This window comes from Cyanistes caeruleus, chromosome 7, assembly GCF_971803275.1.
Source record: "Cyanistes caeruleus chromosome 7, bCyaCae1.hap1.1, whole genome shotgun sequence".
NCBI classification, from domain to species: domain Eukaryota; kingdom Metazoa; phylum Chordata; class Aves; order Passeriformes; family Paridae; genus Cyanistes; species Cyanistes caeruleus.
The window spans coordinates 29,794,265-29,817,330 of record NC_141707.1 but is presented as its reverse complement, the minus strand read 5'-3'; the positions used below and the strand labels follow the sequence as shown (position 1 = coordinate 29,817,330).

General features: G+C 44.9%; 1 protein-coding gene and 1 long non-coding RNA gene across 10 annotated transcripts in view; one reads left to right on the top strand and one right to left on the bottom strand.

Moving 5' to 3' along the window:
• Positions 1 to 23,066, bottom strand: part of GLI2 (GLI family zinc finger 2) — a 383,459-nt gene that overhangs the window by 56,839 nt on the left and 303,554 nt on the right. For all 9 annotated transcript variants that reach the window (XM_086897659.1, XM_086897657.1, XM_086897658.1 and 6 more), the window contains one exon: positions 10,594 to 10,699. In XM_086897659.1, coding sequence (XP_086753785.1) covers positions 10,594 to 10,699 — 106 coding nt within the window. The remainder of the gene's footprint in view (positions 1 to 10,593; positions 10,700 to 23,066) is intronic.
• Positions 15,123 to 16,795, top strand: LOC147652274 (uncharacterized). Its single transcript, XR_015289248.1, has 3 exons — positions 15,123 to 15,256; positions 15,915 to 15,993; positions 16,107 to 16,795. It is a non-coding gene; the product is annotated as an uncharacterized LOC147652274 (long non-coding RNA).

The following is a 23,066-nucleotide window of genomic DNA, read 5'->3' as shown; positions in this document are numbered from 1 at the left end:
GAAGCATTAAAACGTGCTGGATAGAACTTTACAGATATTTCACTGTCCATAGCAATACTTCTTACAGAGAATCAGTAAGAAGAAGTAATACTTCTTACAGAGATTCAGGGCTGGAGGACTAGGAAAAAAGAGAAAAATAGAAGTAACTTCTATATCATTTCTCTCCTGGGAACCAACTGCAAAATCCTTCCAGCTGGTCTAGAGAAAATAGAATTATTCACCCTGACCTGATCCTTACAATATACCAACTCTAATGCTGTACCCTGGCCCCAAAAGATGTCATCACAAAATGTGTGCCTTGTTATCAGGATGAAACAGCAGCAGAGGCCTCATTTCAGAGGCCAGAGAACTGAAAACATCATTGGTTCCCTGAAGGTCTTTTCAAACCAACACAACCAACATAGTCTGACCTGAGTGGTTATCAGTTACTCAGAGCAGCACTTCAAACACTACTAATTCCTTGAAAATTTGGTCTTCCTAGGAAGCAGACACTGAGATATTTACCCTAATGCAGCTGTAAGCTTGAAACTTTGCTATTTTTAATGTATTAACCACACTCTGGTAGACTTCCTCTACCAATGGTACTTTGGGATGTGTGGCTACTCTCTGGGATCTTAAGAGGCTTTCAGATGAAGCATTCAATCAGCAGGTACCATGTCCAGCAGCTGATTTGCAAATCTAAAGCTCTGTAAGTAGCTCTGTAACAAAGCTAGGGAAGCCTCTTGTGAAGGGGAAAGAGGAGGAGAGGAATAAGGCAAATTCTCCTCCAGGATGCTTTCACGAGATCAAAACAAAAATATCTCAAGGGCCCTTACAGGATTTCAGAACACACATTTATTTCTCTGAGAGACTTAAAAAGTTGAATGTGACTGCATTTCATACAGCCTCAACGTATCTTTTCAGTCTTGCCTGACTGCACCCAGGTGTTGTTACAAGTGACTTTGGCTTGTGTGCAGAGTAGGGAGAGGTCTAAGACAGAGATAAAATGAGTTGTGCAGGTAGAAATACCTCTGCAGTGAGGAGGCTCCACCTGTGCAAAAGAAACACTGGCACACCACTTCAGCCAGAGAAAGGGCAAGAGGTAGTGATGGAGCCTAATTCTCACATTTAATCTAACAGCATGTACTCAGCAGCAAGGAAACCATGGTACAGGTCCTTCTGCTACCCAGGGTGTGGCAAAGGACAGCTCCTACCATGCTCCACTCCAACAAGTATCTGCTTTAAAAAAATCATCAAAAGGCTCACATTCTCCTGGTTCACTATCAGCTACCACCATCAATTATATCAAAACCCAACTGCATACACACCAATAAAGCAAGAGCAAGGAATGCAGTAAACTTGCTCTTGAAGTGGAGCCTGGCCAACTGATATCATCTAAACCTTGAATATGTTTTTTCCATAGCACATCCTCCCATGAGATTTACCATGTGCATGCTTCTACAACAGAGAGAAGACAGGGTAGAGAACATCCCCATTGATTCTGCAGGAGCTGCATGGCCTGGGCATGCACACTAGGCTCCAAGTATGCACAAGCTGCCTCATTAACATGTCTGTGTTTCTTAACTCCACTCCAGCCACTTTATGAATTTTTAGGTACTTAACTCCTTTACTAGAAATGGCTTTAGCGTCCCGAGTTTCAACAGAGATTGGAGTACTTTGACCTTAAATAGGATCCAGCCTGTTTGAAAAACCCATTGAGCCTTTGCATTACCAGCACTTGACAAGTCAACCCTAAGAGTCAACACTATTTTGAAACCCACAACACCCACTTTCAAATGCTGTTAGCCAGACCCAGTACACTGGGATTTATGATCTGAAGTAACACAGGCACTTTTAAAAGTTTGACCCTTGAGAAATACTCTAAATTTTAGCTGTTAGCTGACTATTTAATATCAATGGTAAAACATAAAATAACAGGAATCAAGAGTCTCCAAGGCAGAAAATTGTGTAAAATCACAAATTCTCAAAATGGTCTGGCACACAGAAGAAAAACATACTTATGTGGTTTAGTGTCAGAGCTAGGGATCTAGAAATCCTGCTAAAACACACGCACTCCCGTGGGATCGATGTGCAGATCTGAGTAACAGCACCCAGTTCTGCCCTTTGGTTTGTGCAGATGTGTCTGCAGGGTGTCAGCTGCACGCAGAGTATCCAGATCCACAGTTCTTCCAAACTGGGTCCTTTTCTCATTGGTTTTTTTTTTTTTTTTTTAACTTTCCCCCCAGCCATCTGGGTGGTCCAAGAATCAGACCCAAAAATACCTAGGATCCCTCGAACCACATGTTCTAATCCCAGCAGAATTGACTCAGTCCTTCATCCATCCAGGCTAAATTGACTTCCCTGCTCTTTGCTGCGTGGGGGGAACTTTTGGATGAGATTTGAAAATTTCTTCTCTGTATGGACATTAAAAATCCTACATTTTTCTTCCAGTATCACAAGCCAGCATTCCTGCCATTAGTTTTTATCTCTCAGCACCCTGTGTAATTTGCTCCCCATAGCCACTGGTAGCTGGGAATCCAGATTAACCAACACCTGAAAAGTGATGTGCCGCAGGCTTCATTCCACAAGCCAATGGGATGGATGCGTTCTGTCCATTTATCTTCACACGCACTGGAAGGATTTCAGAGAAACACAGTGAAAATGAGGAGGCTGAGTGGATTGATATTTGACTATATGCTCCAGGCTGCAGCCTGGCCAGTTCATTAGAGCAGGGAGGAGGATATGACAACATGCAGCAAATATCTGGAGGGACGTGTTACACAAGGAGTTGTGCTAGCAGCAGGAGGGTGAAATTCAGGGAGAGAAAAAAAGGACGGTGGATCAGAAAGCTGAACTGCATGGAGAGCTTGATACACTAAGAAAGGATTTGCTACAGGGTAGAGTAAAAGTTCAACCCAGAGATACAAGACCAGGAGGTACAATAGGGAACCCACAGACACCTGTGCAGTACAAGAGAAAGTGCTACAGAGGAGCAGAACACTGCAACAGGTCTCAGCATCTCTTGTCTTCATGACTGCAAGAGGCTGGTGAGGTGAAATACCATCTAGAGAGGTGATTTATTTGGGATTAAGAAAAAGAAGAGGCCAGGAAGGGCAGTGCTCCCCATTTAGCTGAGAGAAAACTTGAGAAACAAATTCAGAACACTGGAGTTTAAAAGGGCAGGAAGTTGGCACTGAACATTTATCCATTTTCACAGATGCTGAAAGCAGTGGAGAATGGGCAATCCTATTGAGATAGCTTCTGAAAGACATGCACTCCCTGTTTAGAAACTCTTTAGAAAGCAGCAGGAGAAGAGAGTTCAAATAAATTTTTTTCCTAAAGCACAAGCTTAACAGCGGATAAGGTGGAAGCATGAAGTCACTTTTAATCTACTATAAAGTGAGGTAAGCAAAGGGATTATCACTTAAGACTCGCTGACATGAAGCTCTGAGAATGACATTTAAAAGCAATGGTGGATTACAGAGTGACATCATATTAAATGAACACATGCCAGAGGTTTACATAAAAGACCTCAAAGATCATGCTTTTGTTCTCAGTACTAAAACCTCTTAGCCACTTTTACACTTCTGGCGGTGATTAGGCTAAATTAAAGGTGCTGTTTTTCACAGCACCAGCAACTCGGTGGCCCAGATCTTCACTAAGTGTGAACCCAGGCCCCTCACTCCAGCCCAATGCCACAGCCTTCAGCAACTGGAGATCCAGCCCAAATGTTTCCAAACCCAATCTGCATTTCATTGCATGATTTAGTGAGTCTGAAACCACCCCCCTTCAGGTCCCTCTGGACTTCAGGTTTCAGTTATGCAAAGTACTCTGAAGGCTATTTAACTAAACACACATGACAAAACTATCCAGAAGTTAAAGAACAGCACAGATGTGTAAATCTCTCTCATAATTGAGAATATGCTTGAAAATTTTTAACCAGATTCAAAAGTGAAAGCTGTGGGGGTTTGTATTTTGTTGGTTTGGTTTTGGTTTTGTTTGTCTGTTTGCTTTTTGGTTTGTTTTGGTTTGTTTTTTTTTTTTTTTCTTTTTTCAGAATAATTTATGAGACTGGAAAAGCTTACAGAAACATACTAGCCCTGATCAGTGTTTTGGATTACACCTTCCCCATTTTCCAAAGACCTGATCAGCCTGTCCTCCCACTGAGGCCAGATGTTAGGCATGTACCTTCTCAGTTTCTGCACAGGCAGGTACCTCTTCCCTGGTGCCTGAAAACATGCTACAAGATCAACCTTGGAACCCAAAGGAGTCTTGTTTTTAGCTCTCAAGATATCAAAAGGGTGAGTATTACTGTGACAACATTTTAGAGATGAGGAAAATAAAGCACAGATGGAATTAAAGTAATTTTTCCAGCTCCCAGAACACAACATGGGAAGCCTAGCATTTAATCTGTGGTCTCCTGGAGACTGATCAAGTGACCATCAAGTATTAATCCTGGAATTGACAGTCCCCCAAATCACCTCTTGTAGGTCACCAAAGAGCCACCTAAAAGCAACAGAGTCCTCTAATTACAGAGCAGGGTGAGGTTTGAACCAGCCTTCTGGAGGGGACCAGCCCCTGCAAACCGTTGAAAACTTACACATTCTGATTTTCTTAAATAAATAAAAGAAGCATGTGGGAAAGAAGGGGACAGAATAAATTGGATGTGGGAGCCCCCAAACCTGCTTCCCAAATGAGCAATGTATCTATTTGGTGAAAGTCGTAAAACTTTGCAAAACACATAAGAAGGCCTCTCTGAGCAGCTGTTTGCTTTGACTCCGGAGGGAGCTCGCTCTGTCTCCTAAGCAGCACAGTACCATCAATCACGACCTGCCAAAGATTTTCCACTCCAGTAGCAAAGTAAATATGAAAACACAGGTTTTATTGGTCTGTACGTTCTGCGGCTCAGCCGAGCGGCATCCCTGCTGCAGGAATGACCATCACCAGGGGTCCCATCCTGAACGGCGTGACGGGATCCCAGCTGCAGCCCCGGGGGAGCAGTGCCCCATGGAGGATAACTGAAGGCACTCTGTGCATGCCTGATAATGCACAGAGGCAGCTTCAAGAGCACGCACTGCAAATGGCTCCTCTCTTCCACGGAGTCATGAATTCCCCTGGATGGAAGGGATGGCGGAGAGGCCCCAGCAGGGAACAGGGAACACCATCAGGTGAGCCCCGGCAAGATTCAGATGAAGCCACAGGGCACTCGGAAAATTTCACCGCAATGCTCTGACACCCCTTCAATGGATGTATTGGAAGCAAGAGTTTTCAAAGGATTCCTATCTGGCAAAATTGATTGGATTTGTGTGTGTTTTTGTAGAATGAGAACAGCAAAAGGCACATCTGTGACAGTAAGAAATTCCAACTCTAAAGCAAGAGACACTGGTGTTTCTAGAAGCAGTTATAAGATGATGATGATGATGATTATTTTTTGTATGGCGAAACAACATATTTTCCCTTAACCCCACTTGGCCTCCCTTGGCTGAATCTCACAAAAAACAACAAAGGAAAGAGAGAACCAGACTGGAATAGATATTCAACATGGAAAATCTTGGTTTGACATTAAATTTGGCATATTTGTAAACACTTGAGACATAGTCTCTTTATGATGAAAAGTTTAACAGTCAACTCTTCTGCCTGTGAATCACCCTGCCTCAACAGCTTAGGAACATTTTAACTGGCCCTGAAAAGGTATTCTGTAATTTTTAACAGAGTAAAAAGGAAAAAAAAACTTAAAGAGGGAGGGGTAATAGAATCAGATAAAGAAAGAAAGTGTAGGCTGGATATCAGGAAAAATCTGTAATAATATATTAAGATTTCAGGGAAACAGAGGAATATCCTTGATTAAATGAGATAAAATCCTTACGAGAGGGAAATTAAGGGCAACTTCACATTATCATGGAGATGGAGTCATCTCTCTGTTTAGGTCTTTGGGACAACTCGGTCCTAATGAAAACCACGGAATTTGTGATTATCAGCTCAGGGTTTGTTTTATTATTTTACTATTTTTATTTGTGGACAGAAGAGCAACAACAACACTTTGTTAATAAACAATGTCAAAACTGCATCCTAAAATACCACCAGGATGTTGGTAGAAAAACAAGGCTGCTTTTGTTTTTTACGGTGCATAATGCCTGATGGGTTTTAACCACAGTTTAGGAGCTACTGTTAAAAAGCTTCTTGCTGAGTCAAGCCTGGGCATGCTGTTTACTAGGGTTAGCCCTGAAGGCTCTTGCACTGGCAGGGACTTTTAAGCTGAGCTAAGGAGTTTTCAGTTATTTTTGTTGTGATTTAAATAATAACAATAATAATAATAAAAAGGTAAACATGTAATCACCTCCCATACCTGCCAGCAACTTTCCTCTGGCGTCAAGGGCTTGGTCTTGCAAAGCTGATGCTGTCCCCTTAGTTTAAAGCAGAGACCAGGCCCCAGTGGGTTAGTGGATTTTTGTGAAGAAGTTCACTAAAATACAAAATACCCCTTTTATTAGAAGAGGACCTGTACCAACTTATGAAGAGAATTTCTCTGATTCAGCTTTGAACCCGCACACACCTGGCTGATGACTTTCACTCAAATAGTGCTGACCTAAAACCAACAGTGAAGAGTGAAACTCTGACAAATCAATAAAAGCTGCATGCAGAAAATGCATGCAAGACCCACCACTGCTCTTCCACAGAGCCTGGGCCATCCTGTGCTCTGGAAGAGAGGATCACAGGGAAAAACAGTATGTGGCTCTGTAATTTGATCCTGAGTCTCCAGAATAATGCAGAACCTTCACATTTATTTTTCTGTCTTTTCTTAGCCTTTGAGTGTTGCAGTATTACTTACTGTTAAATGAATGTTATGTTGTGGAAGTGTTGGCTCATACAATTTATATGCACCAATACAATTTCTTTTATTCATTCTGCTCTAGTTCTACATTCCTGGAATAAATTTCATCACATCATCAGTTTCACTCCAATGTTCATTGCCATCCTTTAAAGTATCCACTGGACTCCATCCCTGCCTCTCCCTCTATCCTCTGTATTACCCCAGCCACACAATCATTGCAGTCCAGGACAGCATCTTGAATCCACAATATTCCTGTTGGTTTGCACTGCACAGAGCTCAAGGATCATCTGAATGGGATACTTTATTTTTCTAGACAAGCCAAGCAAGCACCACGATTCTGTCAAATTGTTGTGAATGCCAAGGAAAAAAGTCCAAATATTAAAGATGTCCAAAAAATTCACCACCAAATGAGTAAAACCAGCAGTGGTTTTACTGAAAATTGGGTCATCCTAATGACTGGAGAAACACCAAAACAATCTCCAAAAGCAGACTTCAAGGAAACCCCAACACAATCTGCTTCTGAACATATATAATAAATCCTCAGTGATTTAGAAGAAGACTCAAGTCCTGAAAATTATTTGTTATGCTGCTTAACAAGAAAATCACTGAGACACAAGGAATGACAACACTGAAGAGAAACACAGCAAGCCTTTTCGGCCTGTCTTGGCACGGAACTCCTTTTTTACTCAAGTTTTTCACATTCCCATCTATGTTTCCAAGCCAAGGGTCCCACAGGTGGTTCTGCTCAAGAGAGTCTTGCAGATGAGCTCTCTTCAGTTGAGATAAAATAACGTATGTTCTCATTAGCCCAAATGCAAACAGTGATGAAGGGGAATGCACTGCCAGGTCACAATGAGCAATCAGGAAACAAACCTTTGACATAATACAGCAGGCAGACAGTAAGACCCCATAGTTAGCAACAAATAAGAATGCACTTAATTTGCTGTGCAATGTTCACATAATTAGATAAATTTGGTACCATCAAGACAGCAGACAGGTAGAATATAAACTTGATGAATTGGGGGCTCTCTGTCAGGCACCGATCGCATTAATCATAAAGCCAAAACTCAGTGACGCAATTTTTCTTCCAAACATTTGCCATAATTTTCTAGAGTGAAAATATGTCCTTAGGGTTTTTTTACGGATTGTTTACTTTTGAAACAAGAAGGATTGATTTCTGCACCACCAGGATGGAGTACAAACTTCTAGAAGCTCATCTGTGCCCACAGAGTCTACCCAGAGTATTGAACAAGAGCCAAGCAACCACCAAGTATGTTCTAGCCCAGGTCTACCACCATGTCTGGATAATTTCACACCTCCAGCAAGGAGGGTGAGTGATATGTTGTGACCTCCAGAGCAGAGACTGGAGGAGAAAGAAGAAAGACAAAAGAGAAGTAGAATTTAAAACAAGAGGAGTAAAGGGCAAGACATGATTTTAAGATGTTTGCAGATAAAATTTGAAGAGGAGAAATGGTTGAGAGACCACAGCAGCAGAGAATTTTCCCAGTGTGGTTGTGCCATAGTGCAGGGTACTTGACAAACAGCCAAATGGAAGTGGCATTCCCTCGACCCTAAAAAAATTGCCACTGCCAAGAAGCACTTGGCTGCTCAGTGTTGGTGCTTCTCTGGCCACAAAGGCACCTTTCAGTGCAGTGCCCAGGTAGTTTCAAAGAGCACGATGTTTGCTCTTTAAGACCCGCAAACGAGTTTTCTCTCCAGTACCTTGCAAGTTGGTTTTGTGAGAGGAGCTGCTGGGAACCAGAGGAATCCCAAGGAAGAAATGCAACAGGTATTTGCCAACAACTCTACCCAAATACTAAGTAGGACACACTTGGCCCACTGATAGACAAATGTGGTTAACTGCTAACACAGTAGCTTATTAATATTGGTGCAGATGAACTGAAACCTGATCTGCCAGTGCTGTACACTTGGCCAGGGTTGACCAGCCGGATAACACAGATAACAATATGAAAAACACTGGGGTTGCTGGGGATATGATTCATAGGTAGCATCAGTGGCAAGTCTCGGTTGCATTTTGTAGACCTTGCCTCATGACCCCACCACAGAAACTGCTGTGGAGTCCCAAGGTATATGCAGTGTCCCCAAACCTCTTTGTGAGGATTGAAGGGGAGCACCAAGTGGGGCACACAAATAAACTGTGACAAACATCAGAACATCTGCCAGCCTCTAACCACTATTTTAAATATCACCCTCTTCCATACATGCTTCATTAGCCAGAGCTCTGGCTTATTACCTATCTCCCAGCAAGTTATTATTCTGTCTTTTTTTCTACAGTTTTTCGCATGAAAGGCCAGAACTATTTCATGCATCCTCCCTAATCCCCCCCAGTTCCCACGTTAGCAACCTGCTTTGTCATTTCCCCTTTGCACACAGCATGGAAGAAGCTGCTCTGTCTCTTTAAACATCCAGTCAAACTGACTGTCAGCCAAAAAGACAATGACTTATCTTCTGGTAGGATCCAGGGGAATGCTCTATCACTTATTTCTTGCAGTATTTTGGAAGCAGAATAAAGCTGTAGTAGCTGTGGGGCTCCACAGATCTGGCTGCTGCTGTTTGCATTACTTGCTTCCCAGCTTCTGTTCCCCTGCTCACACCTATCCAGAAGCAGCACAGCTCCACAAAAAGCCACTGCAAAGCTGGGTGAGCACAGCCCCTGGCCCGACAGCAAGGCTGCAACAAGACTCCAGGGGATGAAATGAGAGGTTTTTAAGTGATGAGACCTAGTTGTTCTTTCCTTATTCTTCTTGCAAAATGATTCTGCCCTTCAGTGGTTCCCCTGCACTGAGTGCTCTGGGACCTGTCCCTCAGCCGATGTCTGAGCCCTGTGTTACAGCTGCGGGTTGAAGAATTTTGGGATGGCCGTGGGACTGCCATCCTCACCTCTCACGAAAAAGGTGCATGTCAGGGACTAGAAGAAATACTTCCTGCCCCATGATCACTAGAACCTGCTCTCACATCCCTGCTGGCTCCATTTTCCTTGCCCTGATCAAAGCTTACAGGAGGTGAAATCAGATCTCTCTGTAAACATCTCCTTCAAGACATCAAGAACTATTGAGCAGCCATGTCCTGGATGAAGAGATTAACTGTGAACTCCCCTCTCAGGTTGTAGCCCCTGACCAGTCTCTGTGCTTGCTCACTGCCCATCAGCTGTCTCAGGGAGAGAAGGCTTTCATGAGAAAGTCACCACCAAAACCCAGAGTACTGCCTCTCCAGGGTGGACATGTACATCCCCATGAGTACCTGACTTATTACTGCTTTTAGAAAAATGCCACCAGGGTATTTGGGCTGTTGTCCAGTGAAATCAAACTGAATTATGGCATTCCCGGCAGCCTTTTGCCACCATTCCCACAACTGGCAGGCAGGGAGGAATGGTACACAAGATCTCCAAAGAGAGGGAGCAGTGCCGGGTCTTTGCCAAGATGGTGACAGAAATGACCCAGGCAAGGCATGACATAAGAAACACAGCAGGTGCAAAAACCCAAGTCAAGCCTGTTCCCGGGACCTGAGCTGAATAATGACAAAGAAGCCCTATACTCCCATCCTGCTGCTATAGGGCACTTCTGTAGGCTTAACAGAGCTGTAAAGCCCTCCTGCCAGGCAGGTCAGCATTGTCACTGGATGGGGACAATGAGGTGGAGGGTGGCCAGCAGAGACAGCTTGCCAGAAGGACAGTGAGTCCCAGGGACTTTAGCAGTGGGATTCAGAATACTGCAGGTGGCTGACATTTTAGCAAGGCACAGGAGTGGAGGTGTAAGACTTACCCATGGATAGCGTGGATAGAGTGAGGTTCATAATGGTATCGTCCTTCCTGGTGGCGCATGTCAATTGGCAAAGGAGCGTGGAAGGCCGGAAAAATGTGCTGCGGCACTGTTATGGGGAATAGAAGAAAAAAAAAAGGGACTTCAAAAACTTTTCCTTCCCTTTTAAAACAATTTCAAAGGCACTAAATCTCCATGAATTTCAGAGCAAGAGCAGTGCAAGACAAGGGGTCTTCATGATATCAGCGCTATCATACACCAGAGAAGTGGAATGAATAAATAATCAAAGTCATGCGGAAAAATCCTACATCTTCGACATAAAAGATCTCCAACAGGGTTTTTGACAAAGACAAGCAGCTAAGCGCTCTTTGAACTTGAGGAGATTATAGCAAGCACCAAGGAAAACTAGACTTGCAACGCAAATCAGACTCAACAGAGCCTGGTGGGATCCAGACCTGCATCGTCCCTCAAGCCTGGAGTGGCAGCAAACACTGTTCCTGAAGGTCTGTACACACAAGTTGGAAATATTTACCTAAAAATATAACAGCAAGAGCAGCGCTAAAGCAGAATGTCTAGGCACTCAGAAGAGGCTCAGAAGTGCCTACTGCCAGGTTCTGAGAGAGGAGCTCAAATTGCTCTCACTTGTAATCACTTGAGGCCCTATTTTTTATTCATTTGAGAAGCTTGTTTCATCTTTGATGGAAAGATAAAGTGGTCTCAAAAGGCAGCGAACACCTACATTGACTTATTAAATCTACAGGTTTTAATATTTATTATTGACCCCAAAAGTTAACGGCAAGAATATGTGAGTGAGTTGAGCTGATGGAAAATTCATCAGGTTATTTCTCCTCACCACCCCCGACAACGCTGCCTGGCCGCCTGGGCCTTTCCTGCTAAAATTACAGAAGCTAAAGAAATAGAATTAGCAAAGCCTGGATAGCGATACCGCACAACCGCAAGAGCGATCCTGTACAATCACCCTCTGACAGGGCTCCGCGCATCTGTAAAGATGCCCCTTCCTACATCTGTGGCAGCGACCAGCTTAAAGATAAAAGGCTGGTCTTGCTCTGCCTTTACAGTCAGAAGTTCTTCATTAAAGATTACTTAATATTGTTGCAGGTTTTACCATTCTTTCGCTGGCTTCTTGGCCTTTCTGTCTAACTGGAGACCAAAAATAAAACAAACCCAACCTCCTAAGTGAGCAATTCAAAACCCAGCCTGTGCTCAGTATTTCACTGTGACTTGCCTCCGCGACAGGTACCATCTCTCTGGAGACTGGGGAAGCACCATCCAAAACCAAAGTGTCAAGGCTTGGGCCAAGTCTCTCGCTGTCGCTCAGCAAACTTCAGAAATGCCAAACTCTTTTTCTATGAAAGACTTAAAATTCAGCCTTTTGCATCTGTGAGTCCAGCTGCACCAGAGCTACGCCGACTCTGTCCGGTGGGGCTGCTCTCTGCTCGGGTCCGTGGCGCGAAGCCTGCGTGTAATCCTCATGCACGTCCTTCCCGGCATATCAGCAAGAGGATCTGCGGCTCCTACTCCCATTGCAGCGCTCGATCCCTGAGCACAGCGCGGCACAGGCGCGTCAGCCAGGCTGCTGGGAGAGGTGAGAGACTACACAAAAACAACCCTCCTGCCAACTCTGCTGAAAGGCGTTATGCTAAGGTTGTCGGGGTGGAAAGTATTTAAGGCTCCTCAGCAGACTTGCTCTCCGTGCTCCAGCAAAGGGCTGGCACCTCACACTACCTGATACACTGGGAGCATTTTTGCAGCTCGCCTAATGTCAGGACACAGTAGAGTAACTGTTAACCACCTCCCCCGCTTCTGCCCCCCCTTCTCTCCTCTCCCAAAAGCAGCCCAGGGAGAGAATGAACTTGGATCCTTCAGAATTTGCTTTTGCAGGAGTAAGATTCAGCTTTTAACTGTTCTGGGTAGGGACTATCTGTTACATAAGGACACTTGCAGGGAGTCTTCATTTTAAGAGGCAACCAGTGTTCTTCCAGATAAATACACCAGAGTTTAGCCATCACACCCCATCCCCTGCTCACACAGCACAGTAAAGCCTCTGGTCTCCCCAAACTATGCTCAGCTCAAACTCCAGCCTAGGCTGGCAGACACCTCCAGGTGCTGTCCTCCTCCCTGGGGACACTGCTGTTCCCTGGCCAGTTACTGCCACAGCCTACAGCTTGCTGTGAGGACCAAGAGGGAGTTCAGCTTTTAGATCATCACATAAAAAGCATGGTCACAAAATCAACTGTCCCTGAACAGACATCCAGTGGTAGGGAACACAAATATCTCTTCCAGCCTGAGCCCCTAGGCTGGACTTCCTGCAGTGCTCACCCCATAGTTATGCTGTGCAAATAAACCAAAAGGAGCAAGAAAACTTCTGTGGTCCTGGGATCAACCCAAAGTGCTGTTGCTGGCATCCCTATAGATGAAGATTAGCAACCTCCCAGAACAGGGTGGTCACTCTGCCTCTAATGGACAGGTCTGGGGCTGAGTTAATCCCCAGAGTGCAGGAAGTGACAGCTGACCTAGGTTGAAACTGTACAGGCCATTGCAGCTGAGTTTTAATGATGTGGAGAGACACCTTAATTCTCTGGCCTGTTCCCTAGGGCAATTTAATTTATTAATAATGATAAAACTACTAAAACCAGGTAAGACTGAATATCTTAAAAGTCAGGCCAGCTATGTTTTATTTTGTACCTATGCATTTCTACCTGATTGATTGCTGAGATAATACTGGAAATTTCTGTGCTAAAAGAGTCTCTCCTTGTCACTCAGGAGAGCTGGGAAATAGAAAACACAGGCTGTTTGCTGCCTGGCCTCCTTTCCTAGCTATCCTGTTGGTATAAAATTGACATCTGAAGAGAATTTCTCCTTCCTCATACTTCTGATTATTAATGGGAGAAAAATTTCCATGAACGTCTTCCTTCCCATTGCACTGTTGGTTTGTTTTCAGCATTTCAATCTATTTGGCCCATGGGAAGCTCAGCAATGCCTCTGCCTTGGGTATCTGTTTCACACCCCCAATTCCAACCCCACCACGTGCCCTGTGCTTTGCTACCACTAAGGGCAAGGGTAAGGGGTTCTTTTGACATCCTTTCGCAGCATTTCCCTTCATGACTTCCCCTCTGCTTCCCTGCCTGGGAGCACCAGCGAAGTCTACGGGCTGGTGCTGTTCGTTTTTATTCTCTTCCAGGTGCTTGGTCAGAAATAATGAATGGTTTTATAGGCAATCAACTACCAATTCATAAACGTCAGCCTGGCTCTGCTTCTTGTTCCCACCCCTCCAGAAGAGGACTGTGAGCTGGCAGCAGGACAGCAACACACACTGTTAACAAAGATGGATGTTTTACACATACAAGTTAAAAAGACAATTATATTCAATTACTTCAAGTAAGTTACGGTGATGTATTCCTGAATAGCCACTCGAAGGGCAATATGATGATTAGGGCAATGAATTTGCCAACTTTAATCTAATCAAGGCAATCTTTTGTTTAGCGTTATCTGCTTTGCAGTGGCAGAGGATTTACCAAACCCAAGCAATCTTTGTAGATTTAACCCCAAAGGTGCCCAATTAGAGCTAATGATGATTGCTTTACACAAGAGGGAGGGAGATTTTAGTAGAAAGCCCGGGGAAAGCTTTTCCCCAAGAAAAGGTTGGGCTGTACCAAGCCATGCACTACAATACTCTGAGGCGCAAAGGCATGACATGGCACTTCTGAAAGTCCCCAAAAACTGGAACTGCAGGTAAACATTTTCTCTGGTTCTTGCTGAAGGAAGAGAAAGCCGAAAAACACACCAAAAGCAGCACCCAAGGGGCAGGGACAATGAGAGAACAGCGTGTTTTGCACAGAAACTACAGAGTTCCACAGCAAGTCGGTGGCTCGCAGCCCCCAGGGTGAAGCAGGGTGGCAGAGCACAAGGCACACGGGGCAGCCCCACCTTCCACCCCAGCGGGGCTCCCGCAGGAATGTGCCTGCTCCCCAGAGCCACTGGATAAGGGGAAGATGCTGCTACCTGTCCCCACTTGTCGGAGCCGACTTTCTGGCCAAGGTTTGTGAGCAAGACAGGGACCTCCCACTGCTGTGTTCTCATCCTTGTCTATTCAAAGACCAGCCAACCCTCTGGCTTCAAAGAAAAAAGATAGGAGGGAGAAATGCAGGTTTAAAGGGGATGTCCCTTTGCTGAAAATCTCAGGAATCAGGGAGGGAGGCATCAGAAACAGCCCTTATTTGAGGATGATGCAGGCTTTTGATTATCTCCGCAGATACAAGAGAAACACAGGCTGCCTGTATGGGTTTGCAGGGTGAGCAAAGGAGCTGTTTTGACATCACTCACAGCAGCACCTTCTCTTGAGCTCAAAAGTGAGAACTAGGAAGGGTCTAGTAAGCTTTTCGAATTCCAAATACTTCGGCTTACACACGTTTGCTAAAAAAAAAAAAAAAAAAAAAAAAAAAAGAAATCAGACCCCATGGCGCTGAAGTGGGTTTCATTTGCAGTTTGCTTTGACAAAAACAATTCAGAAAGCCCTTGGGAAAGGATTTAAAGAAGCTGCCACTTGCAACTGGGGTGCTGCAACAAGACTGTCTGGGAAGAGACACTGAGAAGCCCCTCACATCCTTGGTACCACACAGAATGTCCTGCTTTATCTGAAGCACATGTAAGTTGTGCAGGCTGCCATATGGGCTAAAAAAATATACAGCTTTCCTATGGATGTCCAAGAGTCTCCTGGGGGAACGAGCAGTCCAGCCTGTAAGCAGGCTTCTTTGCCATCAGAAATAGTGCATAAATATTTTGCAATCAACAGTGAAAGTTATTTGTTGAGGAAAAAAAGTAAAATATCACTGGATAATTCAGTACCTGTTGTGCTTTTCTCAACAAATTTGCAAAAAACACCCCATAAAACCAAACATAAAAGAGGAAACACAAATTCTGATTTCTTGAGATGCCCTTTAGTTTGATTTCCTATGGAGTCAGTGATGCATGGGACAGAGCTTTCATAAAGGGATCACAAGCTCCCTTGCAAAGAAGAACAAAGCTTCACCTCCCCTTAGGAAGGGAAGAAAACATGCATTTGAAACACAGCCCTGTTTTCTAACTTGAGAGAGGCCGAAGCAGGCTAATGTAAAATAACTTGCACAAATCTACACAGTCAAACCAGAGCAGGATACCAATGAACCTCAATCACAGCAGGCAGAAACTGCAACTTTATCAACTTTATCACTAAAAGGCTTCAGAGCCCTGGGGTACCAGATTGATTTGTGTTAGTGGGTGAAAAACTTTTCCAGACACCAGCTCACCCTCTCCTGTCACTGCAGCGTCATTAGCAGCTGACAGAAAAAATGGGAAACGGATATCCCAGAGGATGCTTGTGAGATTTCACCAGTACTTCTACAGGTGAGCTGAGCTGTGCTGTCAGAGGCCAAATCCCTCTTACTGGGGAAGGTGGGATGCTGCCTTGTACAACAGCAGCTTACAACAGCTTTTGCATCTTTTTTTTTTTCTCCCAGGTCCAGCTTCTTTGAAAAAGATAATAGAACACCTAGTAGAAAAAATAACAGTAGAACAATGGATATCTGCAAAGGCCCTTCTTGCTGCTCGCATTTTCTCCCAGATGTCCAAATCTCAGTCTCTTTCTCAAGAACAAGGTTAAGGTACAACAAACATGAATTCACTCAGTAATTTCCCAGGGAAGCCCAAAACATCTTGTGAGAAAAACTTAGGCAGCATTCGTTTTTCATGTTACACTTTTTAATGTCCCAATTTTCCTCATCACCAGTATATATTTAAAGAGATGAATTTTGGCATCCAACAAGCACAGTGGTTGTGAAACAGCAAAGACAGGCCTGTGCTTTGTTCCCCAGCTTTCCTGTGGTGATTTTCCTCACATCAGAGCTCTCCTAAAGTTGGTGGGTTCTGAGCATCCCTGGACAGTCTCAGTGTGCATGCAGGGGAGGCAACCCCGAGCTGCTGAGTGTGTGTGTGGCTACTTGACTCCCTTTGATAATCCCTCCTGGGCGTTTCACTGTTGTATTTGGATGGCCGCCCCTCTGGCGAAGCGCTGCAGGACTGTAGGTGTCGGCAAGGGAGATGTTTTTGTGTTTGTGTGACGTCCCCAGAATAATGATCTAGCTGTTTAAGTGAGCTGAGCGAATGAATGAGCACAAGAAAAACATCTTCACTGAAAGCGCAGCCAAAGTTAATGCACCATTAATAATGGTCTGGGTGAATTATTGGAAGGGATAATAGGCCTGGGGTCAGGGAAGGTCTGAGACAAAGAACAGGGAAAATTGGGTCACAGAAACATGACAGAGCAGATCACGCTGATGCGTCTGTGGGATTCTCCTCGGATGAAGTCATATACCACCATGCAGAATATTAAGGGCTTTGCAGGGACAGCCGTTCCCAGAACCACCACTCAGATCAATATGGGAAGGAGCAGGAACAGACAGCAGGGTCCAAGAACAGATACACAAGGCTACAGTGGTTGCCTCTTAGTCCCCCTTTGAGAGATTCACTTTAATGTTGTTTAGCTATTTTGCAAATTACACCAACTGTGTGCCTCCCTCAAAAAGGGACACTTATGCAGCGGCTAATTACACCAATCTGAGAATTTTCTAAACACAGAGAGGTGTCTGGGCAAGTGTGTCCCTTCCCTGAATGGCAGCACCATGCATTTCACAAAAAAACATCTGAGGTGCTTCAGCAGCTCTGTTTTTCTGTCTCCAAAATTGCAGAAGGAGCTGCAACCCCTACTCCCGCCCCATCAGCTGCCTGTCTTCACGACACTAAATTACTGACTAACCTTGCTTTGTCAGAATTTCCCTTCTTTAAAACAGAGATAATAATACTTCCCTACCTCAGAGGTTTGGTTAATGTTTATACAGCACTTTAAAAATGATGTGGTAATTAAGTGCTCAGTATTATTATATCAACGTCTATAATGATTCCAGCAGACAGCATTATAAACAGGGCTGCACCATGCCTACTTTCCTTTTGTTTGGCTTGTTAGCATTTGGTTTGGTTTTCATACAGCATACTTCAATTATTACTGGTTAATTATTCTGTTGTTTTATTACCTGCTCAATGGTTTTGACAAAAATAAAAGAGGAACTACACAAGAAGAATAATGGGAAATATTCATTTTGGCCTGCTGGGAACATTACAGCAAGGAGAGGCGGGAGGCAGGCCCCCAAAAGCTCACCTGGAGAGACCTCTCTCCTGCCCCAGGCACTACAGACCATTTTGAAATACATCCAGACAGCTGTTGCCACCCAAAGGGATGCAGAACAAGTTCTTTCTTCTTATAACAAAACTAATGGAGAAAGATGGTAGTAGCCTGATTTACAAAACTATGTTTTTCAGACTATGCATGTCAGGATGCTGGAGAAGACAACATGCTTAGTTTAACAGCCTGTTGGGTACAGCATCCCATCTAGATAAGAAATAAAGACCACACAACAAACTTCTGTTGGGCAAACAGCTCAAGTAATGGTAAATACCCTGTAGGAGAGTTGGAAGGAGAAGGATCCTTGCTAGGATGCAGATATGTGAAAAGTAAACAATAAATAATAAAAACCACATTGCCCTTCAGTTATAAAATCACAAAAAATAATGCCTTGAAAAGCATTATTTTACTGACATCTCAAAGCACCTGCAGGACAGAGTCAGTGTGACTTCACACTCAGAGAAGTTGGGGTGCAGTGAGGAGCAGAGGATAAGGTCTCTCCGCTTCAGTACTGCTGGAGCCTCTGCATGCACCTCACTACCACAGACAGGAGCCACTGGGTTCCCTGCTCAGCTCCCTGCAGGGACACAGACTTTGGATGCACATGAGGACACTTACTTGACACAGAATAAAGCCCATTTTTGGGGTTACCTGCATAATAAATGCCATTATTAAGTCCATAAAAGATAGCAAACATCTCCCTCAGACACTGCAAATGGCGGGGTGTCCTCCTCCGCCATCCCAGAGGAAACTGCCTCGGATGCAATGACAATAACCATCCATCCTCTTGGGGATGGCCCAGAGGAGCTCATCCTCTTACAGTTTATTCTACTACTTCAGCTCAGGTGGAAGAACAAAAAAAAAAATGCCATCTGCAGATGCTGAGAGGTGTCCTTACCCATACCCTGCCGAGGACACAGGCACTGCTGGCACATGGCGAGCACAAACAGGGCTCTGGTGGCCGAGCCGCCCGCTGTGTCCGACAGCCGGGCAGGGCAGGCGGGCGGCTGCCGAGCGAGCTGGCTCCTGCAGCTGGGATGGGGTGAGATGAGATCAGCCAGCTCCCCCGCAGCCCCGTGGCCAACTCGAGGCAACACTGAAGGAATTTGCCCGTAAATTTCCTCCCCACCCCAAGATGAAGACAGCGCACTTAAATGAACTCAGGCCCTAATGGAAGTAGGATATTCTTGTTCAGCTCGATGTCTAACCCATCCTGAAGTTCCTGGCAGCTCCACTCAGCTCTCTCCCGTGCACTGCCTGACCTTTGGTAAGGGCATTAAAACTGTCAGTCTTTTCCTGGGCAAAAGAGATGGAACAATTACAGTGAGGCTAAAAATGGCCTTTCCCTCTACATGGATAATTTAGATTAAAAATTTAAGAGTTCATTGACATTTCCTATAAGAACACAGAATTGTCGTTAAAAAATCAAACCCTGAAATCCCTTCACTGCTGTCTACCATCACCGAAACTCAGCATGAGGGGCTTTCTTGCTTCATCCACCAAAGGAGCAGGGACAGCTGCTGCTGGCAGGGACATGAGGACCCCAGGAATCTCTTCAACATGCTGCCGTGCAGCAGATGCCTTTGCAGCACCCTTCTTGTGGGACCAAAAATGGGGCATTTCACTTCTTGGTGAGAAAACAGGAATTTTCTGAAGCCTGCTGACATGGGAACTCCTGGGTTTGGTTGTGCAAAACGGGTTGTACCCAAAACTTCTGAACATTTCAACATGGCGTGGGGGGATGAATACATTCAGGTCTGTAGAAGTATTTTCAAACACTCAGATGAGAATTTGTGCATGAAGGCAATGCATTTATCATTCTACAAGAACTCCCGGGGTCTTCACGCTACTGGTAAGTGGCAGCCTTAGGGGGACAAACCATTATTTTTTTATACCTCTGGGAAGAGTAAATAAGATGAAAGCAGAGCTCTCCTGCAACCAGGAGGAACCCCACAAGCACAAGGAAGTCCCGCAGTGGGGTGCCCAAACACCAAATCTCTGATGGCTTTTCGAAGAGCAGTAATTAGAAAAGTCCCTTGATCAGTCTCGCTGCCACCAGGCACCTTCTTCAATCCCAAATAGCTGGAGCTGGGAGAAGCTTTAAGGCAGAACAGTTTTTCATCAGTTGATGTTTTACAGGTACCTGCACCTTCTGTAAGAAGCAGCACAGAAGAGATTAAGATGGTTTAATATCTATTATATTTTAGACCAGAAGAACATGGAAGTGATGAAGTTGAAACACCTTGACTTTATTTCAACAATATCTGCTGAAATAAATATGAAAGGGACTGCTGAGCATTTGTGCTTCCTGGAAAATTAAAAAGAAATCAAAATCGCCTTTCTCTGCTAAATAAGCACTGAATTCTTTGGGACACAATGAAACCTGAAACAGCAGCACTGTACATTTCCATGGCAAAGGAAACCTGCTCCACTCACACTGCTCCATGCACACCCGCTCCACTCGCTGCTGGAGAAGTAGCAGGATGCCAATCCACTGGGATGTACCAGTCTACACCACCATACCTGATCAGGAGTTTCTACCTTCATGCTGAGCATTTCCAGAGACAGACTTTCCCACTAGTGCTAGCTTTGTATTAGCTGGGTAAGGCAATATGACCTCCGAATGGCAGAAAAGAAACCCAGAAAGAAAGGCCTAATGCAGCTTATTAATTCCACAGGTGAGCTGCAAACGCTGAGAGTCTTGAAAATCACTTAATTGCCAGGCTGTCAGGCCAAGATGTGTTTTGAGGACGCTGCCAATCTGACAGTTATTAACAAACAAAGAGGCCACAAGCCCTGACTGCACTGAGATCCTTGTTATTTCTACTCATGTGCCACCTCCCAACAGGAAGTACTTAATAAGAATAATAATATCCCGAAAGGCCAACCTACGGCAGTGCAATTAAAAAGCTTTTCTGTCTCACTTTGAGGGGAGAAAAAAAAATGAGGGGGAAATTAAAATCAGACAGGAAATTCCACTAGAACTAGCTAGCTTATGTCCTAATAATATAGGATTGTGCCAACTCCTCCAGAAAGTAGAGGAGGGAAAGAAAAAAAAAAGGGGGGCTGGGGGGGGAAGAAAGAATAGAAACAGAGAAAGAGAAAAGCAGCCCTCTAGACTGACTCAGATCTGAGGCTACATTGTGGTTCGGCTGTGGCTGCAATTCTAAAGGGAGAAAGGCAGCACAAGCAAATAAAAGGCAGTTTGCTTTTCAAGCAAGTTGCTGTTATATGATGTAACTCTTGTATGAAAGCACGGCCACTGCTGCTTTGTTGAGAAAAGACACAGCCTGATAAGCTCGAAGGACCAGATGGATCTTGGGGCTTGTTCTCCCAACAGCTGCTGCCAGAGAATGGAAAGAAGGGGGAAAAAAAAAAAAAAAAAAGAAGAAGAAAAATCCCAACCAGGAAGGAAGAAATCCCGGCACGAGAGGGGCAGGCAGGGAGGTGGGGCAGACCAGATGGTGGTTCAGTGCCTGCCTGGATGGGCAGTAGGAAAAAAAATCAGTTTGTCTTCTATGAAAACTTATAAGGAGAAGACATTTTCCACAAGTTGTTATCATTCTGCTTCCTGTAAAACCAATAGTAACTGCCTGCACCTTTAGCTAATCTAGCAACTTCCAAAAAAAGTGGGCTAAGAGGTTTTGCCCCTGACTTCTCTGAGACCAGGCCAATAGATGACACACCTTGCCTGTTCCACACTAAAGCTCATTTCACAGTGGAATCCATCTCATTTTAAGCCAGCTGGTGAAACAGGAGTGTGTGAAGCTCAGCTGACTGCCTGGAGTATTCCCCAATACCTCTCTCCCATGGTCTCCAATACCTGGCTTGTCAGAGTCTCCAAAGTCCTCAACAGGTTTCTTTTGCTGGGTATCCAATGAAGAGATAAATGCATTTGATGTCTCTGCAAATGTGGCCTGAGCAGTCCTGCCTCCTGTGGTAGTGAGTCTGGGGAGCAGAGAACCAGAGCCCAAGTCCATAGTTACCTGAGCATGTAGTTCAATATGGCTCAGGTGTTCCTGGAGCTTGATTTTATATCTGAGCAGTTTTCCTTCCAAACTTCCAAAGGAGCTTTCCTTGGCTCCCTGAAGTGTAACTGCTTCAGGTTGCCTATAATACAAGGCTAAATTGTATATTGCCATTAGATTGAGGCATTATGGGAGAAAGCACTAACTGGAATTTATGACCAGGAGGGAGCAGGAGCACCAGACAACACTGCTGCCCTCAGCTGCATCTGACCTGACCAAGCCCAGGATCTCTGTTGGTGAGATGTGGAGGGACAGGGAAACTGTGCAACCTCAAACTGGAAACCACAAGACTGGTGGTTGTACCAAAGAGCAAGGCAGTGAATGAAAAGGGAGAGCATATCAGCTTTTCCAGATCCTTCTGGACAACACTCATCTGAGCAGAAAATCTAGCAAAGCCCTGACCGTGCACCTTCCACTCATGCAAATAAAATCTTATTGAGGAGTTTCATCCCAAGCCACATTTCTAGGAGCAGATCTACAGATGGAAATGTCTTTAGCCTTCACGCCCCCATCCATGCATTCACACCCCTCCCCTGAGATGGCACTGGCACTCACTCAATCACACACTGAGCCAGCTCAGGGAGTTCATCCAGTTGAAAACTAATCACTTAAAATTTTATTGCACAGAGTTTTGGCTGGATCAGCTCCCTGAACCAGTTTACCATGAGATCGATGGTGAAGAAAAAGCAAAAGCCCTTAGGCTGCTGTTCAGCCGCCACTTCCAGCCCCGGCTGCCACTGAAAGCATTAGCCCCGACCTTCCTTGGCCACTTGTCCCCACAACACAACACAGCCCATTATGGTGGCCAGGATGCTTTTCTGTGACTTCAAGGCGTACTGGACTGAAGAGTACATCTCAGTGAAAGATAACATACCCCTTCTCAGAGGCTGATGCTCACAGCCCAGCTTACAGCTGCTGGTCCTGGTGGGCATGGCTGCTTCAACATGTGTGGAGTAGTTGGGCTGACTGGCCATTGCTAACTAAATACACTTCCCCAAATCCATCAGGTAGCACACTACAAGCCGTCTGCTCAACCAGCCAACGCAACTTGCAGGAGCTGGAAAGCTGCCTTGCAGGAGAAAAACTCCCAAGCAGATGCCTAAATCCTGTGAAAGCTCAGGTGCCAATGCCAACAAGAAAGGGCATGCCAGCCCGCCCTGAGCACAGACCTACCTGAACAGTCTCTGCCACTGCAGGGCTGCCTGCTGCCGTGG